The 24,301-nt window shown below is 44.2% G+C and overlaps 1 protein-coding gene across 1 annotated transcript in view; it reads left to right on the top strand.

Annotated features, from left to right (window-relative positions):
* LOC138748701 (protein piccolo-like) overlaps positions 1 to 24,301 on the top strand; it is a 191,736-nt gene that overhangs the window by 122,861 nt on the left and 44,574 nt on the right. Inside the window, exons 20-22 of the mRNA XM_069909320.1 lie at positions 426 to 497; positions 14,190 to 14,370; positions 22,742 to 22,936. Coding sequence (XP_069765421.1) covers positions 426 to 497; positions 14,190 to 14,370; positions 22,742 to 22,936 — 448 coding nt within the window. The remainder of the gene's footprint in view (positions 1 to 425; positions 498 to 14,189; positions 14,371 to 22,741; positions 22,937 to 24,301) is intronic.

Raw genomic sequence — 24,301 nt, 5'->3', positions numbered from 1 at the left:
AAGGTACTACCTCCATCTTTGCTCACCAAAACCTCAAAATCCCACTCTCACACTGACGACATCTACAATGGTTGCTCCCCTTGACCTCCCTTTCCTTTCATTTGGCTGCAGTTAATTACCCAAGATGAGCTCTCAGCTTTACTGGCACTTCTAAAGTCTGCCATACTTGCTCGACATACCGCATCTGGAAATGAAGCTCGCAAGTTACTAACATCAGTCATATCTCTGCACAGCCATTACCTGAAAAAAAAATACCCATTTTGATAACATTTTGTCATTCTTAGAGTTAATTAGACAATCTAAACCTATTATTATATTTCAGGTTTATTGTTCAAAACAAAAGAAATAGCCAAAAATGATGCAACAATTAACTAACTATTTTGGATGTTTTGATAAAGTAGAGTAATTTGTGCTTTTTTCTGCAGCTTAAAAAGAAGACACTGGAAGTTACTGTTTGGGATTACGATCGAATTTCTTCCAATGACTTCCTTGGTGAAGTGAGTTTTTCTGTTTTTCTCCAGATAAGTACAGTAAAATCCCGATATCCAGCACCTACAGGGATTGGTAGATGCTGGATAAGTGTATTTTCCGGTTGCTTGAGACTGACTCTTACAATGCCTAACTATACACCTGTATTAAGAACAAACAATTCAAAAGACACAACTACTCTACTGTACTTAAACTGAACAAACTTCACTTGCATGAATATATAAACCTTAAAGCATTTTACTTTATTTTCAGTCACATTCTTTGAAAACATTTAACTGTCACTGCTTCTGCAGGTTCCTCCCCCTCCATGGAGCCGCCCGAAAGACAAGCAATAACATTATAGATAATTAACCCTTCTTCCTCCCCCCCCCCCCAACCCCGCCCAAGTTTACAGATAAAGCCTCTGACCGGGGTGACTCATGCTAAGCAGGGATCAGGAGACATTTTAAGAGAGTCCCCCCAATAGTGAGCAGCATCAGCCAGCTCTTCATCCTGGGCGACGCCATTTCTGTTTCACACAACTTGATTCAAACAGCTACTACAAGCAAAGCATGACGAAGGTCCTCCACTGGTTGAATATTTCCTTCCATCTTCACCAAAGGTCTATGTGTTACTTCAAAGAACATTCACGATTACAAATTTAAACATTTATTTAAATTTTTCTTTATTCTTTTTATTTTCCTCAAATTATTTTTTACTGTTTGCTTGAATTCCAGATACATGAATTTTAATGTATTATTATTTCTTGTTATTTCGGAGCCGAACAGGAGTGTGGGTATGACAACAGCTCTGTATACGCTAATCTTTGTGAGGTTTTTCAGTTGGTTGTTTTTCCAGACTCTTTTGTGTAGTCTTCCAAAGGCGCTATTTGCCTTGGCGAGTCTGTTGTCTATCTCGTTGTCGATCCTTGCATCCGATGACATGGTGCAGCCGAGATAGGTAAACTGGTTGACTGTTTTGAGTTTTGTGTGCCCGATGGAGATTTGGGGAGGGGGCTGGTAGTCATGGTGGGGAGCTGGCTGATGGAGGATCTCAGTTTTCTTCAGGCTGACTTCCAGGCCAAACATTTTGGCAGTTTCCGCAAAACAGGACGTCAAGCGCTGAAGAGCTGGCTCTGAGTGGGCAACTAAAGCGGCATCGTCCCTCTACCGGCATCACCTACGGCTCCTAGAACGCTTCCACCAGCGTTGTCTCCGCTCCATCCTCAACATTCATTGGAGCAACTTCATCACCAACATCGAAGTACTCGAGATGGCAGAGGCCGACAGCGTCGAATCCACGCTGCTGAAGATCCAACTGCGCTGGGTAGGTCACGTCTCCAGAATGGAGGACCGTCGCCTTCCCAAGATCACGTTATATGGCGAGCTCTCCACTGGCCACCGAGACAGAGGTGCACCAAAGAAGAGGTACAAGGACTGCCTGAAGAAATCTCTTGGTGCCTGCCACATTGACCACCGCCAGTGGGCTGATCTCGCCTCAAACCGTGCATCTTGGCGCCTCACAGTTCGGCGGGCAGCAACCTCCTTTGAAGAAGACCGCAGAGCCCACCTCACTGACAAAAGGCAAAGGAGGAAAAACCCAACACCCAACCCCAACCAACCAATTTTCCCTTGCAACCGCTGCATCCGTGTCTGCCTGTCCCGCATCGGACTTGTCAGCCACAAACGAGCCTGCAGCTGACGTGGACATTACCCCTCCATTAATCTTCGTCCGCGAAGCCAAGCCAAAGAAGAAGAAGAAGAATTTCTTGTTAATTGTTCAAAGTTATTCCAAGTAAAAATTTGATTTGTTTAGATTCTCCAATTACTGGGTGTCATGTATTGTTAATAAAGTGTTTTTATTATAAATATCTTGCACCTTGTGGAGGAGGTCAACATGTTTTGGTCATAATTGTCCTAAACAGTTTCTGCCTGGGAAATGTGTTCACATACAACATATGAGCAGGAGGTCACCCAACCGGCCCATCGAGCCTGAAAGATCATGGCTGATCTCCACCTATCTGCCTTTTCCCCATAACCCTTCATTCCAGACTATCTCTCTGTATCCTAAATATATTTAATGTTGCATATTCCATTGCTTTCCTTCTTATCTCTGACTTAATATTGATCCCAAGTCTCCTGGATCTGATCTCACCGACCAGTGGAAACAATTTACCTGCTTGTAAGTGGGAGGCCTTTTAAGTGAAATTTTGAGAGTAAAAAGTTTGAATGTTCCTGTCAAAATTAAATGCAAATTAAACATAGGACTTGCATGGCAAACAGTAGGGCGGAGTGCGAAAGGGATCTGGGAATACAAATACATAATTTCTTAAAAATGGCATTGCAGGTAGATAGGGTCATAAAAAAAAATCTTTTGTCACATTGACCTTCAAAATCAAAGTATTGAGTACAGGAGTTGGGATTTTATGATGAGGTTGTACAAAATGCAGGTGGAGGACAATTTAATGCAGTTTGGGTCACTTAAACTATGGGAAAAATATCAATAAATTGAAAGAATGCCGAGAAGATGTACAAGAAAATTGCCAGGACCTGAAGTGCTGAGTTGTAGCGAATGGTTGGTTTGGACTGTATTCCCGCGAGTGTAGATGAATGAGGGGAGATTTGATAGAGGTGTACAAATTATGATGGGATAGACAGAGTAAAACAAGTAAAGACAAGTTGGCTTTTCCCCACTGAGGGTAGGTGACATTAAAAAAAAAAGTAGAGGACATGGGTTAAAAGGGAAAGGGGAAAAGTTTGAGGGGAACTTGAGGGAGAACAAGGCAGAGAAGTGGTGGGAGTGTGGAATGAGCTGCTGGATGAATTGGTGAATGTGGGCTCAATGTTAACATTTAACAAAACTTTGGAGAGTTAAATGGATGGAATAGGTATGCAGGTCAGTGGGACTGAGCCGAATGATAGTTTAGCACAGACTAAAAGGACCAAAGGCCCTGTTTCTATGTTGTAATGTTCCATAGTTAAAGAATTTATTCCCTGGAATAACGGGAGATTTTATAGATGTAGACAAAATTATGAAGGTTAGAGATAGAGTAAATTCAAAGAGACTTTTTCCACTGAGGTTCAGAGAGACGAAGACTGGAGAACATCTAAAGTGATTGACCCCATATTTATAAACCTTCTGTCAGATCCTTGCCCACTCATTTAACCCATCTTCATCTCTCTACAGACTGTCTGTGTTGCCCAAACAATTTGTTTTTCATTCTATTTAATGCCATCAGCAATCTTAGAAACATTACATTTGGTCCCCTCCTCAAATTTTATACACACACTGTGTATATGTATGGAGTGTTGCAGGGGTCGTGTTGGGCCGTTATTATATAATGAACAGTTACAGTCCCCACATTCCACTTTCCACTGTTTGCCAACCCAAGGCACACCCGTTTATCCCAATTCTCTGCCTTTTATCCGTTAACTAGTCCTCTCTCCATGGCTGTGCATTACCTTCCCGGTCCAGGCATCCTTATCATACACAGATGTGTTTTATTCTTCATCTTATCAAACACAACATCCACATACCCCTCTCTACCCATTGAGTTGGTTCTATCTTCAAAACACCTCAATAAATATGTTTAACATGGCCACATCTGCCTGATGAAATAATTTCAATTCAGATTTCTTGCAATTTCTTCCTCAATGTTAGCTTCAGACATTTTCACTATTCACAGACGTTAAGATATCACACAACTGATTTAAAAAAAAGATGTAGGCAAAAGGCAGATAACTTGAGGCTGTGTAGTGAGATTTGGTGTGTTCCAATCGATCAGAGCTCAAAGAATTTTGGGGGATTATCACAGATGGATCTGCATTAATTTCGACATTTTTTTCCAGTCTACTCATGCTCACTTTGCTCATCATTTTCTGCCTTTTAAATTTATAAAACATTTTGCTATCTGTTTTTATATTCTGTGCTCATTTTATAATCTATCTTTATTGCTTGCTTCATGGTCTGTTGTGGCTTTTTGAAGTGTTCCATATCTTCCTGTTTCTCTACTCTTGGTGATTTTGTACCCAATGGCTTTTAATTTAATGCTATCATTTTGTTCGTTATCCAAGGCTGTTCTCCCTAACCTTATTGCCCTTGCTTTTATTTGTAAACTACTTTTGTTCAGATGGTGGGGAGCTGGCTGATGGAGGACCTCAGTTTTCTTCAGGCTGACTTCCAGGCCAAACATTTTGGCAGTTTCCGCAAAGCAGGACGTCAAGCGCTGAAGAGCTGGCTCTGAATGGGCAACTAAAGCGGCATCGTCTGCAAAGAGTAGCCCCCCCACATCTCCATCGGGCACACAAAACTCAAAACGGTCAACCAGTTTACCTATCTCGGCTGCACCATTTCATCAGATGCAAGGATCGACAATGAGATAGACAACAGACTCGCCAAGGCAAATAGCGCCTTTGGAAGACTACACAAAAGAGTCTGGAAAAACAACCAACTGAAAAACCTCACAAAGATAAGCGTATACAGAGCCGTTGTCATACCCACACTCCTGTTCGGCTCCGAATCATGGGTCCTCTACCGGCACCACCTACGGCTCCTAGAACGCTTCCACCAGCGTTGTCTCCGCTCCATCCTCAACATCCATTGGAGCGCTTACATCCCTAACGTCGAAGTACTCGAGATGGCAGAGGTCGACAGCATCAAGTCCACGCTGCTGAAGATCCAGCTGCGCTGGATGGGTCACGTCTCCAGAATGGAGGACCATCGCCTTCCCAAGATCGTGTTATATGGCGAGCTCTCCACTGGCCACCGTGACAGAGGTGCACCAAAGAAAAGGTACAAGGACTGCCTAAAGAAATCTCTTGGTGCCTGCCACATTGACCACCGCCAGTGGGCTGATAACGCCTCAAACCGTGCATCTTGGCGCCTCACAGTTTGGTGGGCAGCAACCTCCTTTGAAGAAGACCGCAGAGCCCACCTCACTGACAAAAGGCAAAGGAGGAAAAACCCAACACCCAACCCCAACCAACCAATTTTCCCCTGCAACCGCTGCAATCGTGTCTGCCTGTCCCGCATCGGACTTGTCAGCCACAAACGAGCCTGCAGCTGACGTGGACTTTTTACCCCCTCCATAAATCTTCGTCCGCGAAGCCAAGCCAAAGAAAAGAAGACTTTTGTTCAGAACTGTGAAAAATCTCTTGACTTACAAAAGTAAGTCAAGAGGTGACATTCAGAGCAGGGCCTCCTGGTGGGTGTCTCTCTGAAAAACAAATATACCGTTTTGGATCATGTTGAGGATGATGACATACTGGGTACAAGCCATGGAAATCAAGTCTCTAGCATAGAGTCTGGTGCTATAGCTATGAAGGGAAAGGGCAAAAAGAGGTGAGCTGTAATGATAGGAAGACAGTTGAGAGGTTGTGTCTCGGAGATCGTGGATCCCAGCTGTTGTGCTGCCTCCCTGGAGCCAGGGTACGGGAGGTCTCGGATCAACCATTAGGTTGAGTAGCCTGAAGTTTAGGCCCGAGCCCCTAGGCTTCAACCTACTCAGTAAAGGGTAGCCTGGTCTTGGTTTATCATTTCACAGTTTCTTCGTGGGTGAAGCCAGTGACTTTGGGCCAGAGTTGGTGTTGCGCCATTGTCGGGGTGACACGGTGGTTTCTGGGAGCTGGCAGTGGTGGCATGAAGATTTGCATGTGAGAAGGGGACTCCAAAATGCCAGTGCCTGGCCTGTCATCTGCGGTAAGTGAGCAACAGGAGGGGTGTGCAGTCGGTGATGTCTGACGTGGCGGGTGTAGCCCGGCTAGGGCCATTTGTTCTCTCTCTGGAGAGTGGAGGAGCGATGGGGCAGGGGCCCTTCTTCAGAGGCTTCCATGAGGCTCTGAGCTGGGGACCTCTCCCCTCCCAGGGGGAACAGGGATCTCTCCTTTCCCAGCGGGATGGGGCTGAGAGACACACTTACCCATCCCATCAGGACAGGAGATGGGGCCGAGGAGCAGTGACCTCTTCCTTTCCAGTGGGACAGGTGACACGGCCATGGGACATGACCTCTCCCTGCCCAGCAGGACAGGGGACAGATCCACTACTTTAAAATTATGCTGAAATTCAGGGTCACCAAAAAAAAATTGCAAATTAAACTAAATCAGTGATTCCTCTTCAAATACAGGGTATTACAACCAAAGGTGATAGCGATTGTTTGAACTTTAATATGTCGACATTTTTATTAACAAATGAACGCCTAATTTGTTCCTTCGCTGCAGGGTCTGTTATTATTTGAACTGTTATAATTTGTGTGACTGTTACAGAAAACATGTATAAATTGTTTTGAATAAAATCTCAGCAAAATGAAAGGGAGAAGCCGAACTTGCGTTTGTAAATTGAGTTGTAAAATCGCAATGTTGGAGAAACTCAGCAGGTCTCACTCATAGTGTCCATATAAGGTAACAATGCATTACTAACATTTCTGGCATGAGGCCATCTTCAAAGTATCTTTTCCTCCTGTGGACAGTACGAGACCATTTGAGTTTCTCCAATGTTTCTCTGTTTTATCACAGCATCAGACAAAGGGTAGAGGCAGGGGGCAAGGTTGAGCGGGCCTTATTAACACTCAGCCTAGGGCATGGTGGTAGTTAATCCGCCACTAGGTATGGGATATCTCTGATTAAGTTCCCGACATTCTAAGGTGAGGGGGGGTGGGAGTGGAATCAGCTAGATGTCGTGGCACATGTAAGGACCAATGACAAAGCATGGAGAGGGGGTCCTGAAAGGAGAGTTTCTGGGAGTTAGGTGCTAAATTGAAAAAGAGGACTGCTTCCCATGCCACGTGCTGGAGAGGTTAGAAATAGGAGGATAAGGCAGCTTAACATGTGGCTGCAGACATGGTGTAGTAGGGAGGGCTTCAGGTTTCTCGATCACTGGGCTCTGTTCCAAACAAGGTTGGAACCGTACTGACAGGATAGATTCCATCTGAACTGGAAGGGGATTAATATCCTTGCGGGTAGGTTTGTTAATCTTGTCCTGATGAGTTTAAGCTTAATTTGCAGGGGAACCAGAATGTTTTAGCCGGTAGTGAGGAGGAGGAGGATAAAGGTCTTGCGAGGATTGCGTGTACAGACAGACTTCAAAGGTTTGAAAATGATATAAATTTTCTCAGGTTTATTTATTTTAATGCAAGGAGTATTGTTAGAAAGGCTGACGACCTTCAGGAATGGATTGACGTATGGCATTATGCCATTATTGTTATTAGGGAGAATTGGTTGCAGGAGGGACAGGACTGGCAGCTTAATGTTTCTGGATTCTGTTGTTTCAGATATAGTAGTGGGGGAGGAGTGTGATTGCTAGTCAGGAAAAATATCACAGCTGTGCCAAGTCAGAAGAACCAGGAGGGTTTGTCTACAGAGGCCATATGGGTGGAATGGAGGAACGGGAAAGGTGAAATCACGTTGTATTATGGACCGACCAAGAGTGTGAGAGAATTGGAGGAGCAAATCTGTAGTGAAATATCAGACCGATGTAAGGAGCAGAAAGTTGTGATAGTAGATTTCAACTTTCCAAATATTGATTGGGACTCCCATACTGTAAAAGGGCTAGATGGCTTGGAGTTTGTGAAATGTGTTCAGTCAAGTTTTCTAAATCAATATATGGAGGGAGCAACAAGAGAGGATGCAATACTTGATCTCTTATTAGGGAACAAGACAGGTGACAGATGTGTGTGCTGGCGAGCATTTTGGGTCCAGTGACCATAATGTCATTAGCTTCAAGTTAATTATGGAAAAGGATAAGTCTGGTCCTCATGTTGGAGGAAGGCAAATTTTGTGGAAATGAGAAAGGATCCAGGAAGAGTGAATTGTTTTCTGGCAAGGGTGTGTTGCGTAAGTGGATGCCATTCAAAGGCGACAACTTGAGGGTGCAGAATTTGCATGTTCCTGTTAGGATTAAAGGCAAAGTTAACAGGCATAGGGCATGCTAATTTTTAAGGGATATTGGTGATCATGCAGATTAAGAGGAATGTGTTCAGCAGGTAGGCAACAAGAAGCTCATGAGGTACTTAAAATGTACAGAAAATACTCAAGAAGGAAATCAGGAAGGTAAAAAGAAGACATGAGGTTGTTCTGACAGATACAGAGCCCCTACTTACAATGGGGCTTCGGGACTTGCAGTGCAAATTTAAATTATTGAAAGTTGCAATTGCGCAAAATAATGTGAGATTTCACCAAAAAAAACGTGAGAACAAAACCTGAGTAACTTTGAAATACTGTGTGTTAGGACATTGTAAATGGGATCTATCTTTAATGTGAAGGTAAACTCAAAGGATTTCTTCCAAGTATATTGAGAGTAAAAGGTTAGTAAAGAACATAATTGGTCCCCTAGATGATCAGAGTTGTCAATTATGTGTTGTCATGTAATGGGAAAGATCTTAAACAGTTTTTTGGATCAGTATTTACTCAGGAAACTGACATAGTGCATAAGGAAGGAAGAGAAACCAACAGGAATGTCATGGAACAGATGGAGATTAAGGACAAAGAGGTGCCTTACAGCAAATAAAGGTAGATAAATCCCCTGGCCTGGATACGATATTCCCTCTGACTTTGAGGTAAACTAGTGTAGAAATTGTAGGGGCACTGGCAGATATATTCAATATCTCCTTAGCCACAGGTAAGGTGCTGGAGGATTGGAGGGGAGTTCATGTCCCATTGTTTAAATAAGTCTCCAAAAATAAACCAGGTAATAATAGACCAGTGAGCCTGATGTCAGTAGTAAGTAAATGGTATTTGGTCAGCCATGGGCTGATTAAGGACAGTCAGCATGGCTTTGTGTGTGATGGATTGTGTTTAATTAATCTTGTAGAATTTTTTGAGGAGGTTGCCAAGAAGTTAAATGAAGGAAAAACTATAGATGTTGTCTACATGGACTTTAGTAAAGCCTTTGACAAGGTCTCACATGGGAGGTGAGTTCAGAAGATTAAAAGACTAAGTGGTGTCCATGGAGAGGTTATAAACTAGATTCGAATTTGACTGTGTGGGAGAAAACAGAGAGTGGATGGTTGCTTCTCAGACTGGAGGCCTGTGACGAGTAGAGTATCGCAGGGATCTGTGTTGGGATTGTAGTTTGTTGTTTTCATCAATGATCTGGATGATATTATGGTAAATTGGATCAGCAAGTTTGCTGATGAACAAAGATGAGGCGTTGTGGACAGCAAGGAAGATTTTCAAAGCTTGCAGAGGGGTGCATCCATCTGTGGGTACACGGGTACGGTGGAACACGCCAGGGCTTCCTTGGTAGCAGCAAAAGCAGCTATGGAGTCGTCGGTCCAATGGAGATCTTTGGTGGAGGCAGTCATCAGGTCAAAAAGAAGGCGCAAAATGGCAGCGTAATTGGGAATGAACCTGTTGTAAAAGTTGACCATCCCTATGAACTTTTGAACACGTCCGGCTTTGGGAACTGGCGGATGGCATCCTCCTTGTCAAGGAGTGGTTTCGCTCAGTCTGGTGATGTGGTATCCCAGAAAATCAATCTCCTCACAGCTGAACTTGCACTTCACAGGGTTGATCGTAGGCAAAACTGGGTCATGGAAGCGAAAAGTCGTCAGAGGTGGACCATGTGTTCCTCTGGCGTGCCGCTTGCAACCAGAATGTCGACAAGGTAAATGAAAAGGAATGGCAAGTCATGCCCCACCGCATCCATCAGACGCTGGAATGTCTACGCGGCATTCTCCAGGCCGAATGGCATCCTGAAGAACTTGAAGAGGCTGAATGGAGTGATAATGGCCATCTTCTGTACATCATCTGGGTACTCTGGTATTTGATGATATCCCTGGATCAGGTCGACCTTGGAGAAGAGCCGGGCACCATTGAGGTTTGCCGTGAAGTCCTGTATGTGGGGAACTGGAGAGTGGTTAGGGACTGTAGCCTCATTTAAGTGGTGGTAGTTTCTGCATGGTTGACAACCGTCGCTGGCCTTGGGTACCATATGGAGGGGGGAAGACCATGGGCTGTCAAATCTGTGGATGATGCCCTGCTCCTCCATGCACGTGAATTTCAGCCAAATTGAGCTTGTCCGGCTCCAGCCTGTGGGTTTGCGAGTGAATGGGAGGGACCATTGGTTGCGACATACTGCTAGACGGCGTGTGGTGACTGTGTTGAGAACTGTGGATGAGGGATGTTGGGGAAGTTGGCAAGCAGGCGAGTGTAACGGTTGTCGGTAGTCCCCACTCTGGGTAGGTGGTGGCTTGTTTGTTGGACGCACCGAGGGGAATAGATTGGCATGTCTCCGCATGGACCAGACATTTACCATGTTGGACCACTATTACTGATTGCCACTGAAAATCAGTTTCCCTGAAATGCAGGGACACGTGCTTGCAGCTAAAGGTTGCAATGGTGGAGTTGTTGGCTGCACATGGGGTGGGGCCGCATTTTCTCGTGCGTGTCTCCAGGGCAGTGGGCGGAATGACACTTACTTCGGCTCCTGTGTCAATGAGGAATCTGCAGCCCGAGATGCCGTCCCACACATAAATCAGGTTGTTCTGTCGGCCAGCCACCACGGCCGCTGATGGCAGTTGGCCGACTCATTTCCCTGAAACGAGCAGGTCTGGTGACATTTGCATTCCCCAGTTCTCCTGCACTGGTGGTAGAAACACAGGCATTGGTCTGTCGGGGGGCTTGGTTCACACAGACTCGTGCTGCAGTCTGGTCACTCGGTGAACCACTTTTGGGTTTTCATGTTTGGTGTGGTAGAGGACATCGACCTTTGCTGCGACCTTGTGCGGGTCACTGAGGTCGGTGTTGGGAAGCAGGAGCCTCATGTCTTCTGGCGTCTACTCCAAAAAGGCTTGATCAAACATGAGGCAGGGCTTATGGCCGTCTGCCAGCGCCAGCATTTTGTCCATTAATGCGGACGACGTTCTGTCCCCCAGACCATCTAAGTCGAGTCGCCCTCTCACGTCGAGATAGGCTTTAGGTGCTGATAAGGAGATTTTTTAATGCTGCATATTTACCCCCTAATGGCAGAGCTTGAATAAGATCATCCACATGGGAAGCAGCCACCTGGTCAAGTGAACTAATGACGTAGGAATAACTCGTTGAATCAGAAATGATTTGCTTGATTTGGAATTGGGCCTCTGCTTGGCCAAACCAAGTGTGGGGCTGGTTGGTCCAGAAGGTCAGCAGCTTAAGGGCTACAAGACTTGTCAGGTTCACCACTGAAGCGTGGCGTGTGAGAGCGGTTGAACAGACTGGAGATTCAGGCTGTGAGTTCATGTAATAGAAGAATATTGATTCAAAGGCTGGCAGTTGAACTGTGCGTCTGTCCCGCCACTTGCGTTGCACCGATGCAACCGCGCACACCATTTTCCATTCTGGGGCGGAAGAGATGGATGCACGTTGCCTTTTCCCCGCTGACCTCGCCTATCAAGCGGGGCTGGTTCATCACAGCATAGTTACACATTGCTACAGCTTCATAATAATTTTTTACATCAGTTATATATTACCCCTCAGAAATTGAATAGATGGAAATCGAATAGAGGATTAATGTTTTAGATGTGGAGAAGATATTGGAACCTTACATGGTCTTGTTTAAAAGTTAGACCTTTTTGGATTTCCATTAGTAATTTTTTACATAAGGTTACAGGTGTTTTTCTGTTAAATCTTGAATTATTGTTGATGCAAAATTTTGAAGATATAACTCCTAAATTATCTTTATCAATTTTTCAATTGTAATTATTAAACTAGCTTTGGTGATTGCAAGGAACTATATTGCTGTTACTTGGAAATCAGATGTTTCATTGACATTTGGAAGATGGCAAACGGAGGTTCAAAGTTGCATTCCATAAGAAAAAATTACATATAATCTGAGGGGTAAATATTCTGTACTTTTACAGATTTGGAGCCCATATGCTCAAACAATGGGATTAAAATTATAAATAATTCCTTCGAGTCCTTCAGACTGGTGAAGTCTCCCCTTAAAATAAATAATGATTTTTTTTTAGAATGTTTTTGAGAGTCTTGGATCTTTGAACTTCTGAAGCAATCCAACTCAATATATATATGTTTTAGGAATTAATTTTTTTTAGTAGGGTTGGGGTGGGAGGAAGGGATTAGTTGGGGTTATATATTTTTTTATTCTTTTGTATTTTTTCTTTCTTTTCCTTTTTCTTTTTTCAATACAAGTCCCCATGTATTTATAAGTTTTATAACAGTATGATTTATGATTTTACTAATTGTTATATATGTATTGATTCTAAATAAAATATTCCAAAAAGCAAGCTGAGGAGGGAGGAGTGCATTATTGCAAATGATCTATGTGTGTGACATCACTATGTGATGTTTTAATACGTGTTGAAGGCCCTGCATGACGACAAGCTGCACACAGTTAAGAGTCGTTTGAATGTGTGAGTTATTGTATACCAACATACTCAACAGATTTATTGCCTGTGTCACTCACCATTCTACTCCTTAGACCTTGTTTTGTTTTTCACTATGACTGTGATCTCATCTATGATTAAGGCTCTACTCCACCTCTCTCATTTTCCTACCTATCTTTCTAAATTACCTGATGCCATGTGGATATTTAATTCCCAACCATCTCCACATTTCTTTAATGGCAGACAACTCAAAACTCTTGGTACTGATCTGTGTCACAAACTGATTGACTTTGTTTCGAATGATACAGCTGTTCAGATAAAATGCCTTTGTACTCGTCCTGTTAGAATTGAGTTTTTTTTTTTAACTTTTTGATTAGATTTTTCCTTTTCTTTTGCTTGAAAGTGTTAAAATCTACGAATGAGCAGAGACAGGGAGAGAGACAAGAGTCTGCAGATTCTGTAATTTGGAGCTGTAAACAAACAGTGGAGAAATTCATTGGGGTCAGACAGCATCAGGGTAGGGAAATGGACAGACAACGATTCAGGTTGATACCCTGGTTCAGCACAGAGAAAGGAGAGGATGGATTGGATGCACAGGCAGTGTGAGAGAGGGAGAGGGGTCTGTATGGGATAGGTGAGCTGAGGTGGGCTGGGGAGGGGGAGAAAGATGAAGGATCGATGGGGTTGCAAGATATATGGAGTTGGGGGGGGACAGAGGCTGGAGAATGATTGAAAGAAGCTGACAAAGAGGGAAGGAAGATCTCGTAGCACAGCTGTAAGTTGGCAAGTATGACATTATTCTCTCTCCTCCACCAGCTCCTCAAATAAATATTGAATTGCAGCATCTTCCTATTTCTTGCCTCCCCAGCACACAGCAATGGCAGTAATCCTGAGATTACAACCTTGATGTTTAACTCACTACCCAGTTCCCTAAAATCATTATACTGTACAAGTCCTAAAATCCAGACTGCTCGGGGATTGGGTCGGTCCGGAATTTTGTTTTTCTGAATTTTCAGACGGCACTTTTAAAATTAAAAGTTAAGGAGGAATAAAGAAGATAAAGAAGAGATGGACAGGTAAATTTTGATCGTTTATTCATTAGTAATACAGCATGCTTCATTTATCGAAATGAGCAGTTTTAAAGAAAAATAAAGTCAACAAGTGTTGTTGCTTGTTGCCGCTGTGCAACAGCGGTGCTTATGCATGTACACAAAAGCCCGCAAAATTGAAAGGATTGGAGAGCTTTGAAAAGTCCAGATTCTTGGGTGGCCCTGAGTTCTGGCATCTGGATTTTAGGACTGCTACTGTACAGGACCCCAACTCCTTGCCTGTGGTTAATGTTTTTAGGATTCTGAATATGTAAATAGCATTGGATGATTGTTTGAATTTGTCACTTTTTCTTTGTAAGGTGCTAATTGACCTGTCTAGTAGCTCACATTTTGATAACACCTTGCGATGGTATCAACTAAAGGAACAAACTGAAAGTATTGACCATGTGAGGTCCCACTCTGGACAGAGCAGCCAACAGCTGCCAAAAACATCAGTTATCAAGAGTCACAGCCATGGAATCTTCCCCGATCCATCCAAGGGTAAGTGTCATGTTTCCCAATCCCTCATCTCCCATTGGATGGAAGTAGAGGTCTTTTTCATTTTTTTGTACTGAGAATAGTTCCTCATTATAATTGGAACAAAAATTAACATAAAAAAGGACAGGAAAAGGATAGGAGTAAGTGAAAGAATTGCTGAGGCCTTGACAAAGAAATCCATTTCATTCCAACAGGTCATGCAGCATCCCTGGAAAGTAAAATCTAACCAATGTCTCAGGCCTGAGCCTTCATCAGGAACCTTGTCAAATGGGCAGATGCCCAAAAAAAAAGGTGGGGGGGGGGGAAGAGAGGAGAGGAAGGAGACAAGTGTCATCTACTGCATCTGGTGATCCTGATGCAGCCGCGTCTCTATTGGGAAGAATATACATAGGCTGGAAGATTGCTTTGTTGAGCAACTTCGCTCTGACCACTATAAAGTAAGGACCTCCCAGTGACCAACCATTTTAATTCACACATCATTGCCACACTGACATGTCTGTCCATGACCTCATGTTCTTCCAAATCAAGGCCACCTGTAAAATGGAGGAACAACATCTTGTGTACTGTCTTGGCAGGGTCCGACCAGATGGCATTAAGATCAACTTCTTCAATTTCCTCTTCCCACAGACTCTTACTTTCTCAACTTCTCTGTCTCCTTTCCTCCAGCTCCCCACCTCTTCCCTTCCTCCTCCTATCAGAGAGTTTAAGCCCCTCTGCCTTCTCCCCTATTACTTCTCCGCCTCTTTCTCATCATCCAGCCCAATGTACCCACTTATTTACATCTTACCCGTTAGCCTGGGCTCTTCCCCCTTTCTCCCTCCTCTCCTTCTCCCACCTCCCCCCACCTTTTTATTCAGGCAGCTGTCTGTTTTTTTTAGATCCTTGATGAAAACCTCAGGCCTGATTCATTCAGATGCTACATGACCTGCTGACTTCCACCAGCACTTTTGTGCATTGCTCGAGCTCTTCTCATTTCCTCCTGGCTACCCTATATTTCTCATGAGCCCTGTCTGATTTTTGCTTCCTAAATCTTTGCTTCTTTCTTTCTTCATATTCACCAACTTTTAATTTTTAAAAAAATATAGATATACAGCACAGTAACAGGCCATTTTGGCCCACGAGCCTGTGCCACCCCATTTATACCCAATTAACCTACAGCCCAGAAACGTTTCAAATAGTGGGAGGAAACTGACGCCAACAAGAAAAATCCAAGCAGACTCTGGAAGAACAAACAAACTACTTACAGAGAGTGTGGGATTCGAACCCTGGTATTGATTACTGGCACTGTAAAGGCATTGTGTTAACCGCTATGCCAACCATGCTGCCCAATTGGTTCCCAATATTAGTTCCTTTTCCTTATGATCTTTTCCCCATATCAGTGGGACCAACCTATCCGGAACCCTGCCCAAATGGTCCCTCAACATCCTCCACCTTTCTGCTGTGCATGTCTCTGAGAATATCTGTCCCCAATTTATTCCCCCAATTTCCTGCCTGTTGCCATCATCATTAACAATTAAATACTATCCAATAGAACATGACTACTTTTTTATTTTTGCATCTTTCCATCATCAGCTTACTTCTCTGCTTCTCAGTGGCACTGAGGTGCTTCTAGAATAGTCCCAAAAAGAGTGATCGATCCCATCCTGTTTCTGACTTCCACCCACACTGACTCTAGAAACTAAACATCCATGACATCCTCCCTTTTCATTGTTGTGACACAAGTGCTGACGAGAAGTGAAACTGCCCCTCCACCTTTATCTCTTTCCTTATTGCTTTGGAAACCTCCAAACCCAAGAAGATCTACCAGCCAATTTTGTCCTCGTGACAGCCAAGTCTCTGCAATGGCCACAACTTGGTAACTCCATTAGAACATAGATCAATACAGCACAGTACAGGCCATTCAGCCCTCAGTTGTGCCAACTCATATATCCCTTCCTTAAAAAAAGTACTAAACCCTCTCTACCCCATAACTCTCTATTTTTCTTTTATCCATGTGTCTGTCTAAGAGTCTCTTAAATTCCTCCAATGTTTCAGCTTCCACCACCTTCCTGGCAAGGCATTCCAGGCACCCACAAACTCTCTGTGTGTAAAAAAAAACCTCTAATATCTCCCCTAAATTTCCTTCCCTTAACTGGTGTTTGGTGATCCTGTCCTTGGAAACAGGTGCTGATCGTCCACCCTATCTATACCTCTCATGATCTTGTAGACCTCTATCAAGTCTCCTCTCATCCTTTTTCACTCCAATGTGAAAAGTCCCAGCTCTGCTCACCTTGCCTCATTAGACTTGTTTCCCAATCCAGGCAACATCCTGGTAAATCTCCTCTGCCCCCTATCCATAGCTTCCACATCTGTCCTATAATGAGGTGACCAGAACTGAACACAATACTCTTGTGTGGACTCACCAAAGATTTGTAGAGTTGCAACATGACCTCTCGACTCCTGAACTCAATCCCAGCATCCCAAGGCCTTCTTAACTATCTTATCAACCTATGTGGTGTCCTTGAGGGGTGTATGGATTTGTACGCCAAGGTCCTTCTGTTCATCCACACTCTTAATTAACCAATCATTAACCCTGTACTTAGACTTCTAGTTAGTCCTTCCAAAATGCACGCATCCGGATTGAAATCCATCTGCCACTTTTCTATAATTCTCTTCAACATCCTTCAGCTCCATCCACAACTCCTCCAACCTTAGTGTCATCCACAAACTTACTGACCCATCCTTCTACCTCTTCATCCAGGTCATTTATTAAAATCACTAAGAGCAGGGGTCCCAGAACAAATCCCTGTGACACTCCACTAGTCACCAACTTCCAGGCAGAATACTTTCCTTCCACAACTACTCTCTGCTTTCTTCCTACAAGCCCATTTTTTTTATCCATTCAGCTAATTTTACCTTGATTCTGTGACTCATGACTTTCTGGATCAGTCTCTCGTGGGGGACCTTGTCAAATGCCTTGCTAAAATCCATGTAGACCACATCTACTGCCCTGCTCTCATCAATTTCTTTTGTTACCTCCTCAAAAAACTCAGACTCATGAGGCATGACCTTCACAAAGCCATGCTGACTATCCTTGAGTGGACTGTACTTCTCCAAATGCTCATTAATCCTATACCGGTCTATAATTCCCAGATTTTCCCATTATCATTTTTAAACAAGGGGACTACATTTGCCATTCACCAATCATCTGGCGCCTCCCCTGCAGCCAAAGAGGATTGAAAGATCATAGCTACTACCCCGGGGACTTATCAATCTTATGTTTTGAAGAAGATCCAACACTTAGGCCTTCTTAATGTCCACATTGTCCAGCACATGTCTGTTCAATTTCGACCTCACCATGATCAAGGTCCCCTTTCCTCTAGTGAATACTGATGCAAAGTATTCATTTAGTTCTTCCCTAACCTCCTCCACCTCCAGATACATGTTGCCTCCCTTCCTTTTGCAACCCCACTTTCATTCTTGTCACCCTACCTGGAGTTCTCCTTAATTCTACATGCCAAAGCCTTCTCATGCCTCCTTTGAGCTCTCCTAAGTCCTTTTTTAAGCTCCTTCCAAGCTACCATACATTTCTCATGATCTCTTCCTGTTTCCTGCCTCCTGTATCTAATGTATGTTTCCTTCTTCCTTTTGACCTGTTGTCTGACCTGTTTCATCAGCCATGGCTCCCTTACCATCTTTTCCTTGTCCAAATGGGACAAACCTATCTTGAATCCTGCACAAGTGGTTCCTGATCTTCCTCCAATTACTTCAGTGCTTTCACCCTTAAACATGTGTTTCCAGTTCCTGCCTCATCCATTCATAATTAGCCCTTCCCCATGACTGATCCATGCCTTTATTGAGGATGAGAGGTGACTTTGTTGAGATGTATTAGATTATGAGAGGCATAGATTGGGTGGACAGCCAGCACCTTTTTCCCAGAGCTGTAATAGCCAAGACCGGTGAGTGGAAGAAAATTTAGGAAAGATGTCAGATGTATTTTTTTTTAAACAGTGGGGGTAATGGGTGAGGATATTACAATAGGGACATTTAAAAGATTGGCACATGGTCAGAAGAAAAATAGAGTGTTATGAACTGTTAGATTGATCATGGAGTCAATTTACTGTTAACAGATTGGCGCAATGAAGGAAAAGAATTTGGCCATTCAGTCCATCGAGTCTGGTCCACTATTCAAATCATGGCTGATGTATTTTTCCTCTCCATTTTTCTTCCTTCTCCCCATAACCTTTGATGCCCTTACTAATGAAGATCCTAACAAACTCCACTTTACATATACCCAATGATCTAGCCTCCATGGCTGTCTGTGGCAACGAGTTGCACAGATCTTCCACCCTCTGGCAGCAGAAATTTCTTGTCATCTCTGTTGTACGGGGATGCCCTTTTATGCCCTCTGGATCTAGACACCCCCAGTACTGGAAACATCTTCTCCACATTAACTTGAATCAGCCCTTTCAATATTCAGAATGTTTCATTTAGATCCACCCCCCCCCCCCACCTGACCCCCACCCCCATCCAGCGAGTACAGGCCCAGGGCCATCAAACACTCTTCATACATTAACTGTTTCATTCCAGGGATCATTCTTGGAAACCTCCTGTGGAACCTTTCCAATGTCAGCACACCCTTCCTTAAATGTGAACCCCAAAACTGCTCACTGGTAGTAGTTGGCCCTACTAGAGGGTATGCAAGAATGGACCCCCTTTTGGAAGAAAAAGCAAGGCAAGTGTATCAATGAGGATACACACTGGAATTAAAGATAATTATTCGATTAATTTTTAAATAGTTCTGGAAATAAATTGGGCTGGCTAATATGGGCAAGGCTAATTTTGAAGGCAAAATCCAGAACTTGCAGAAGTTGATAGGAAGAGCTGTTGGCAGGTTAAGGGGTTGTGTGACAAGTGGGAAGCTTTTAAGAGATAGGGAGAGTCCATTTTCCAGTTAGAGTGAAGAGCAAGGTTAGGAAACCCTGGTTGACAAGGGATATTGAGGCTCTGGTCAGAGAAAAAAAAGTCATATACCCCTTATCAGCCCAGTTTTGCATCCTATCAATGTCCTGCTGTAACTCTGATGGCCCTCCACACGATCTACAACACCCCCAACCTTTGTGTCATCAGCAAGCTTACTAACCCATCCCTCCATTTCCACACTCAGGTCATTTATAAACATCACGAAGAACAGATTCCTGAGGAACACCACTGGCCACCAACCTCCATATGCATGGGGAACCTTGTCAAATTATCTTATTAAGATGGATAAATCCTTGGGTCCTGACCAAGTGTATCCATGATAATAAAAACACTGACCAAAAAGTTGGAGGAACTCAGCCAGTCTTGCAGTGTCCATAGGAGATAAAGATATATTGCCGACATTTTGAGCCTGAGCCTTTATTCAAGGAATAAGCAAAAGAACAGAAAATCTCAGAGCAGCAACAGTGCTGGCTGAGGAAGGAGTCTAGACCAACAAAAGGTGTTAATGGGATATGTGAGGGGGCTTTGCGTCTGATGGACCAGTGCATGTGGCAGACTGCTGACGAGGTAACTGTTGTTGGGAGACTCGCGCCAGGCTGAGGACTGCTGGAGACTGGCTCGAACTGGATGCGAGGAGGTGCCGAGGGTGATGAAGAGATCTTGACCACGTCAGAGGTTTGGATCTGGAACTTGGGTTGCCAATGGAATTGGACTGGACTCTGTGACTGCAGGGGCTGTGGAAGCACTGGAGGTGAATCTACGGACATTTGCTGACTCTGGGGGGACTCCCTTTTGCTTCTCTCTCTCTGACTGTAAGTCAGACTGTAATAGGCACTATGGCAATTCCTGCTGGTAGCGAATCTGTCTGCCGTGCAGGCAGAAAGAAATTTCATGTGATATGACAGTGTTTTATTCCTATGTAGAACAGGCCAGGGGTCAACAGGCCAGTCAGGTTAATAGCTGCAGTGAGAATGCAAATTGAGGAGTTTCTGAAGAACAACTTCTACTGGTATTTTGGAACGGCAAGGAAGATAACTTTTAGACTCCCCCCCTCCGCCCCCCATCCCTCATTTGAAACACAAATCTTTTATCGTTTAAAAATTTCTAACTGTCCACTTTATCTATAATACTCATAATTTTATGAACCTCTATTCGTCTCAGCCTCTGAAGCTCCAGTGAAAACAACCCAAGTCTGTTCAACTTCTCCCAGAGCTTATATATTCGAATCCAGACCACATCCTGGTAAATAGGAGATTTCTACCCTTGACAAAATCCCCACATACTTCCTGTAATGAGTTGACCAGAAGTGCAGACAGTATTCCAAATGCACCCTCATCTACATTTTTGATAGCTTCTTTGTTCACTTTTATACTCAGTCATGCAAAGGAAACCATACATTTTCTTTACCACTTTTTGCATGGCCGCATTCAGCTCAGTCAAGGAGCGATGGTCCTGAACCCCTTCTCATCAATGTTTTGAAGATCCCAGCCATTAACTGTACATTTTCCCCTTACATTTGACCTCCAAAAGTGAACACTTCAAACATCATTTTTTTTAATTTAGCCTATAGCACAATAACAGACTCAGTCTATGAGCCTGTGCCACCCAATTACAGCCAATTGACCGACAACCCCTCTACGTTCGGAAGGATTGGAGGAAAGTGGAGCATCCAGAAGAAACCAACGGAGACACAGCAAAAATGAGCACACTCCTTCCGGGCAGTGCCGTATTCAAAACTGGGTCCCAGTCACTGAGACTGGAACAGTGTCATGTTAACCGTGCTGTCTGAGGACGGAGAAGTATTTGGGTACATATTATGGGTGTACAGTCTAGGAAGGGGTTGAGTCTGCAGCCTTGCTCGGCATTGATGTTGATGGTGATTGTCAAGGTGGTATTGTCTCCAATCTCACTGATTGTGGCAGGACAGGAAGTCAAGAATCCAGTTGCAGATGGAAGTGCTGAGGCAAAGATCATAGGGTTTGGGTTTGGGTTTATTTGGCCCCAGCAGAGCTGTCATCAAGAAGAGTCTAGTAGAAGTCTTAATGATTCAGATGTTCCAGGGCTGAATTATGGCCAGGGTCATCATCGACGGAAGAGCCCATCATATACTGTACTGTTGTTTGTTCTGTGCTATGAAGCAGGTGGGGAGGCTGTAGCCTCCTGAAACACTTTATAATCATTAACATCCATTACTATGTTTTTATTTGGTACTGGGATGATAGCATTCTTCTTACAGCATGTAAGAACATTTGCTTGTAACAGGGAGAGGCTAAAGATGTCCAACAGCACTCCCACCAAATAGTCTCAGGACACTTCTCGGGGCTCTGTCCATGAAAATTGCTTTCCACAAGTTCACTCTGGAGGACAGATCTGCTGTTTGCAGAGGTAACTTTTATTACGCCCGTGCTTAAGGGTTGTTGTGGACTCTTGTTCAAAGTGAGAATAAAATCCCTTCTCATTATTGGGGAGGGATGCCCTCTTGTTTACTATTTCGCATAACATACATGCCCAGTCACTGTCACGGTGTGTGAGGTTTATCTAGACTCTGGTTTGGCTCCCTACAGCCTCTTGGCATCTCTGATGGCCTCGTGGAGGTCATACCTGGATTTCGTGTATCTGTCCAGACAAAGGAAGCACGTTTAGACATAATGTTGCACTGTATAGACATTGGTGAGACCACAAATGGAGTATTGTGTGCAGTTCCAGCCATCTAGCTGTGGGAATAATGTGATTAAAATGAGATTCTAAAAAAGATTTGGGAAAATGTTATGGAATTGGAGGGCTCGAGTCATGAGGAGAGGCTACGGAGTCATTTTTCTTTCCTTGGCGAGGAGCATTTAAATCAGATCAGATCAGATACTGTTTATTGTCATGTAATAAAACAGAAAAGTTTAGGCAGGCAAAGAGTTTCCATTAGCATTGCCCGGCCCACCTGACCGTGAGAGAAGATAAGCAAAAGAGAGCCCTGCTCCCCCACCCCGAGTCACCAAGTCTCCATTCATTCACCTCCAGAGCTCCCTCAGGCTTTGCAGCCACACAAGACTCCAGTTGAGTTCAAAGCATCGGCAACCCAATCCAGATCCAAATCTCCAACAGGATGAGGAAGTCTTCAGCATCCAAGGCCCTTCAGGAGGCCTCCTTGCCCTGAGCACCATCTCAAATCCTGCTTCCAACACCTTGTTCTCATGAGCCAGTCTCCTGCAGGCTGCAGCCTGGTGTGACCTCAAGTCACCAGCAGCCCACAGCTGTGAGCATCCTTCAGCCGCAGAGCCCCTCTAAATCTATAAAGCAGAGGTCATAGATTTAGAGTGAGAAAGGAAAGAATGTAAAAACACCTGAGGAGCAATGGTAACTTGTAAAGGGTAATAATGAATATTGTAATGCATCTGTTGAACACTTTTTTTTCCCCCAGAGATGCATATGCCCACCATTGAGAAATCTCAGAGTAGTCCTGCCAGTTCAAAATCGTCATCAGAAGGACATTTGCGTTCTCATGGACCGTCGAGAAGTCAGAGCAAAAGCAGCGTCACTCAAACCCACCTAGAAGATGCTGGAGCCGCCATTGCTGCGGCTGAAGCAGCGGTGCAGCAGCTCCGAATCCAGCCAAGTAAACGCCACAAATAACTTCCTCAGCATGGCAGCTTAAGATTCATCTGTTGCCTTTATAACTCGCTCCCTTAATTTCTGAGCCTCCGTTCCTCTTGTTTTCTTTAGCTGTCTGTTCCTGTCTGCAATGCCTGTTCACTGTATGTATGTTGTGGTATCCGTCAATATTGCTGTTTCTAAATCACAGATCACTTTCCAAACAGGTTTTAATTTCAGATAAGGCAGTGAAACTGGCTGTTCCTGTACCATTAGCCCCTTTACCAAAACAAATCTATCACATCTGTTTGTGTTAGACCAAAGGAACCAAAAAGAGTAACATGAAGGGTTTTACTTGAGCAAAAAATGAAATGTATTGACATTTTGTTGAATTAGCGGCATCAGCTGTTCTTGAATCCTTCAAATGCACAATTGACAGTTGGCTTCATTCCATTCTGAACAAGCCACAGAGCTTTCCAAAAAGTCCATTGCTTTTGTTACTGAAACCTAACCCCCTAATTTTCTGAGTTTTTACAGAGTCACAGAAATGGCCCTTCGACTGAAACCCTCCATACGAAATGGCCCTTCGACTGAAACCCTCCATACGAAATGGCCCTTCGACTGAAACCCTCCATACGAAATGGCCCTTCGACTGAAACCCTCCATACGAAATGGCCCTTCGACTGAAACCCTCCATGCGAAATGGCCCTTCGACTGAAACCCTCCATACGAAATGGCCCTTCGACTGAAACCCTCCATACGAAATGGCCCTTCGACTGAAACCCTCCATGCGAAATGGCCCTTCGACTGAAACCCTCCATACGAAATGGCCCTTCGACTGAAACCCTCCATACGAAATGGCCCTTCGACTGAAACCCTCCATACGAAATGGCCCTTCGACTGAAACCCTCCATACGAAATGGCCCTTCGACTGAAACCCTCCATGCGAAATGGCCCTTCGACTGAAACCCTCCATACGAAATGGCCCTTCGACTGAAACCCTCCATACGAAATGGCCCTTCGACTGAAACCCTCCATGCGAAATGGCCCTTCGACTGAAACCCTCCATACGAAATGGCCCTTCGACTGAAACCCTCCATGCGAAATGGCCCTTTGACTGAAACCCTCCATACGAAATGGCCCTTCGACTGAAACCCTCCATGCGAAATGGCCCTTCGACTGAAACCCTCCATACGAAATGGCCCTTCGACTGAAACCCTCCATACGAAATGGCCCTTCGACTGAAACCCTCCATACGAAATGGCCCTTCGACTGAAACCCTCCATACGAAGTGGCCCTTCGACTGAAACCCTCCATACGAAGTGGCCCTTCGACTGAAACCCTCCATACGAAATGGCCCTTCGACTGAAACCCTCCATACGAAATGGCC

The sequence above is a fragment of the Narcine bancroftii genome, chromosome 13 (assembly GCF_036971445.1).
Source record: "Narcine bancroftii isolate sNarBan1 chromosome 13, sNarBan1.hap1, whole genome shotgun sequence".
Lineage (NCBI taxonomy): Eukaryota > Metazoa > Chordata > Chondrichthyes > Torpediniformes > Narcinidae > Narcine > Narcine bancroftii.
The sequence above is the reverse complement of the archived record's forward strand: the minus strand, read 5'-3'. Positions and strand labels throughout refer to the sequence as shown.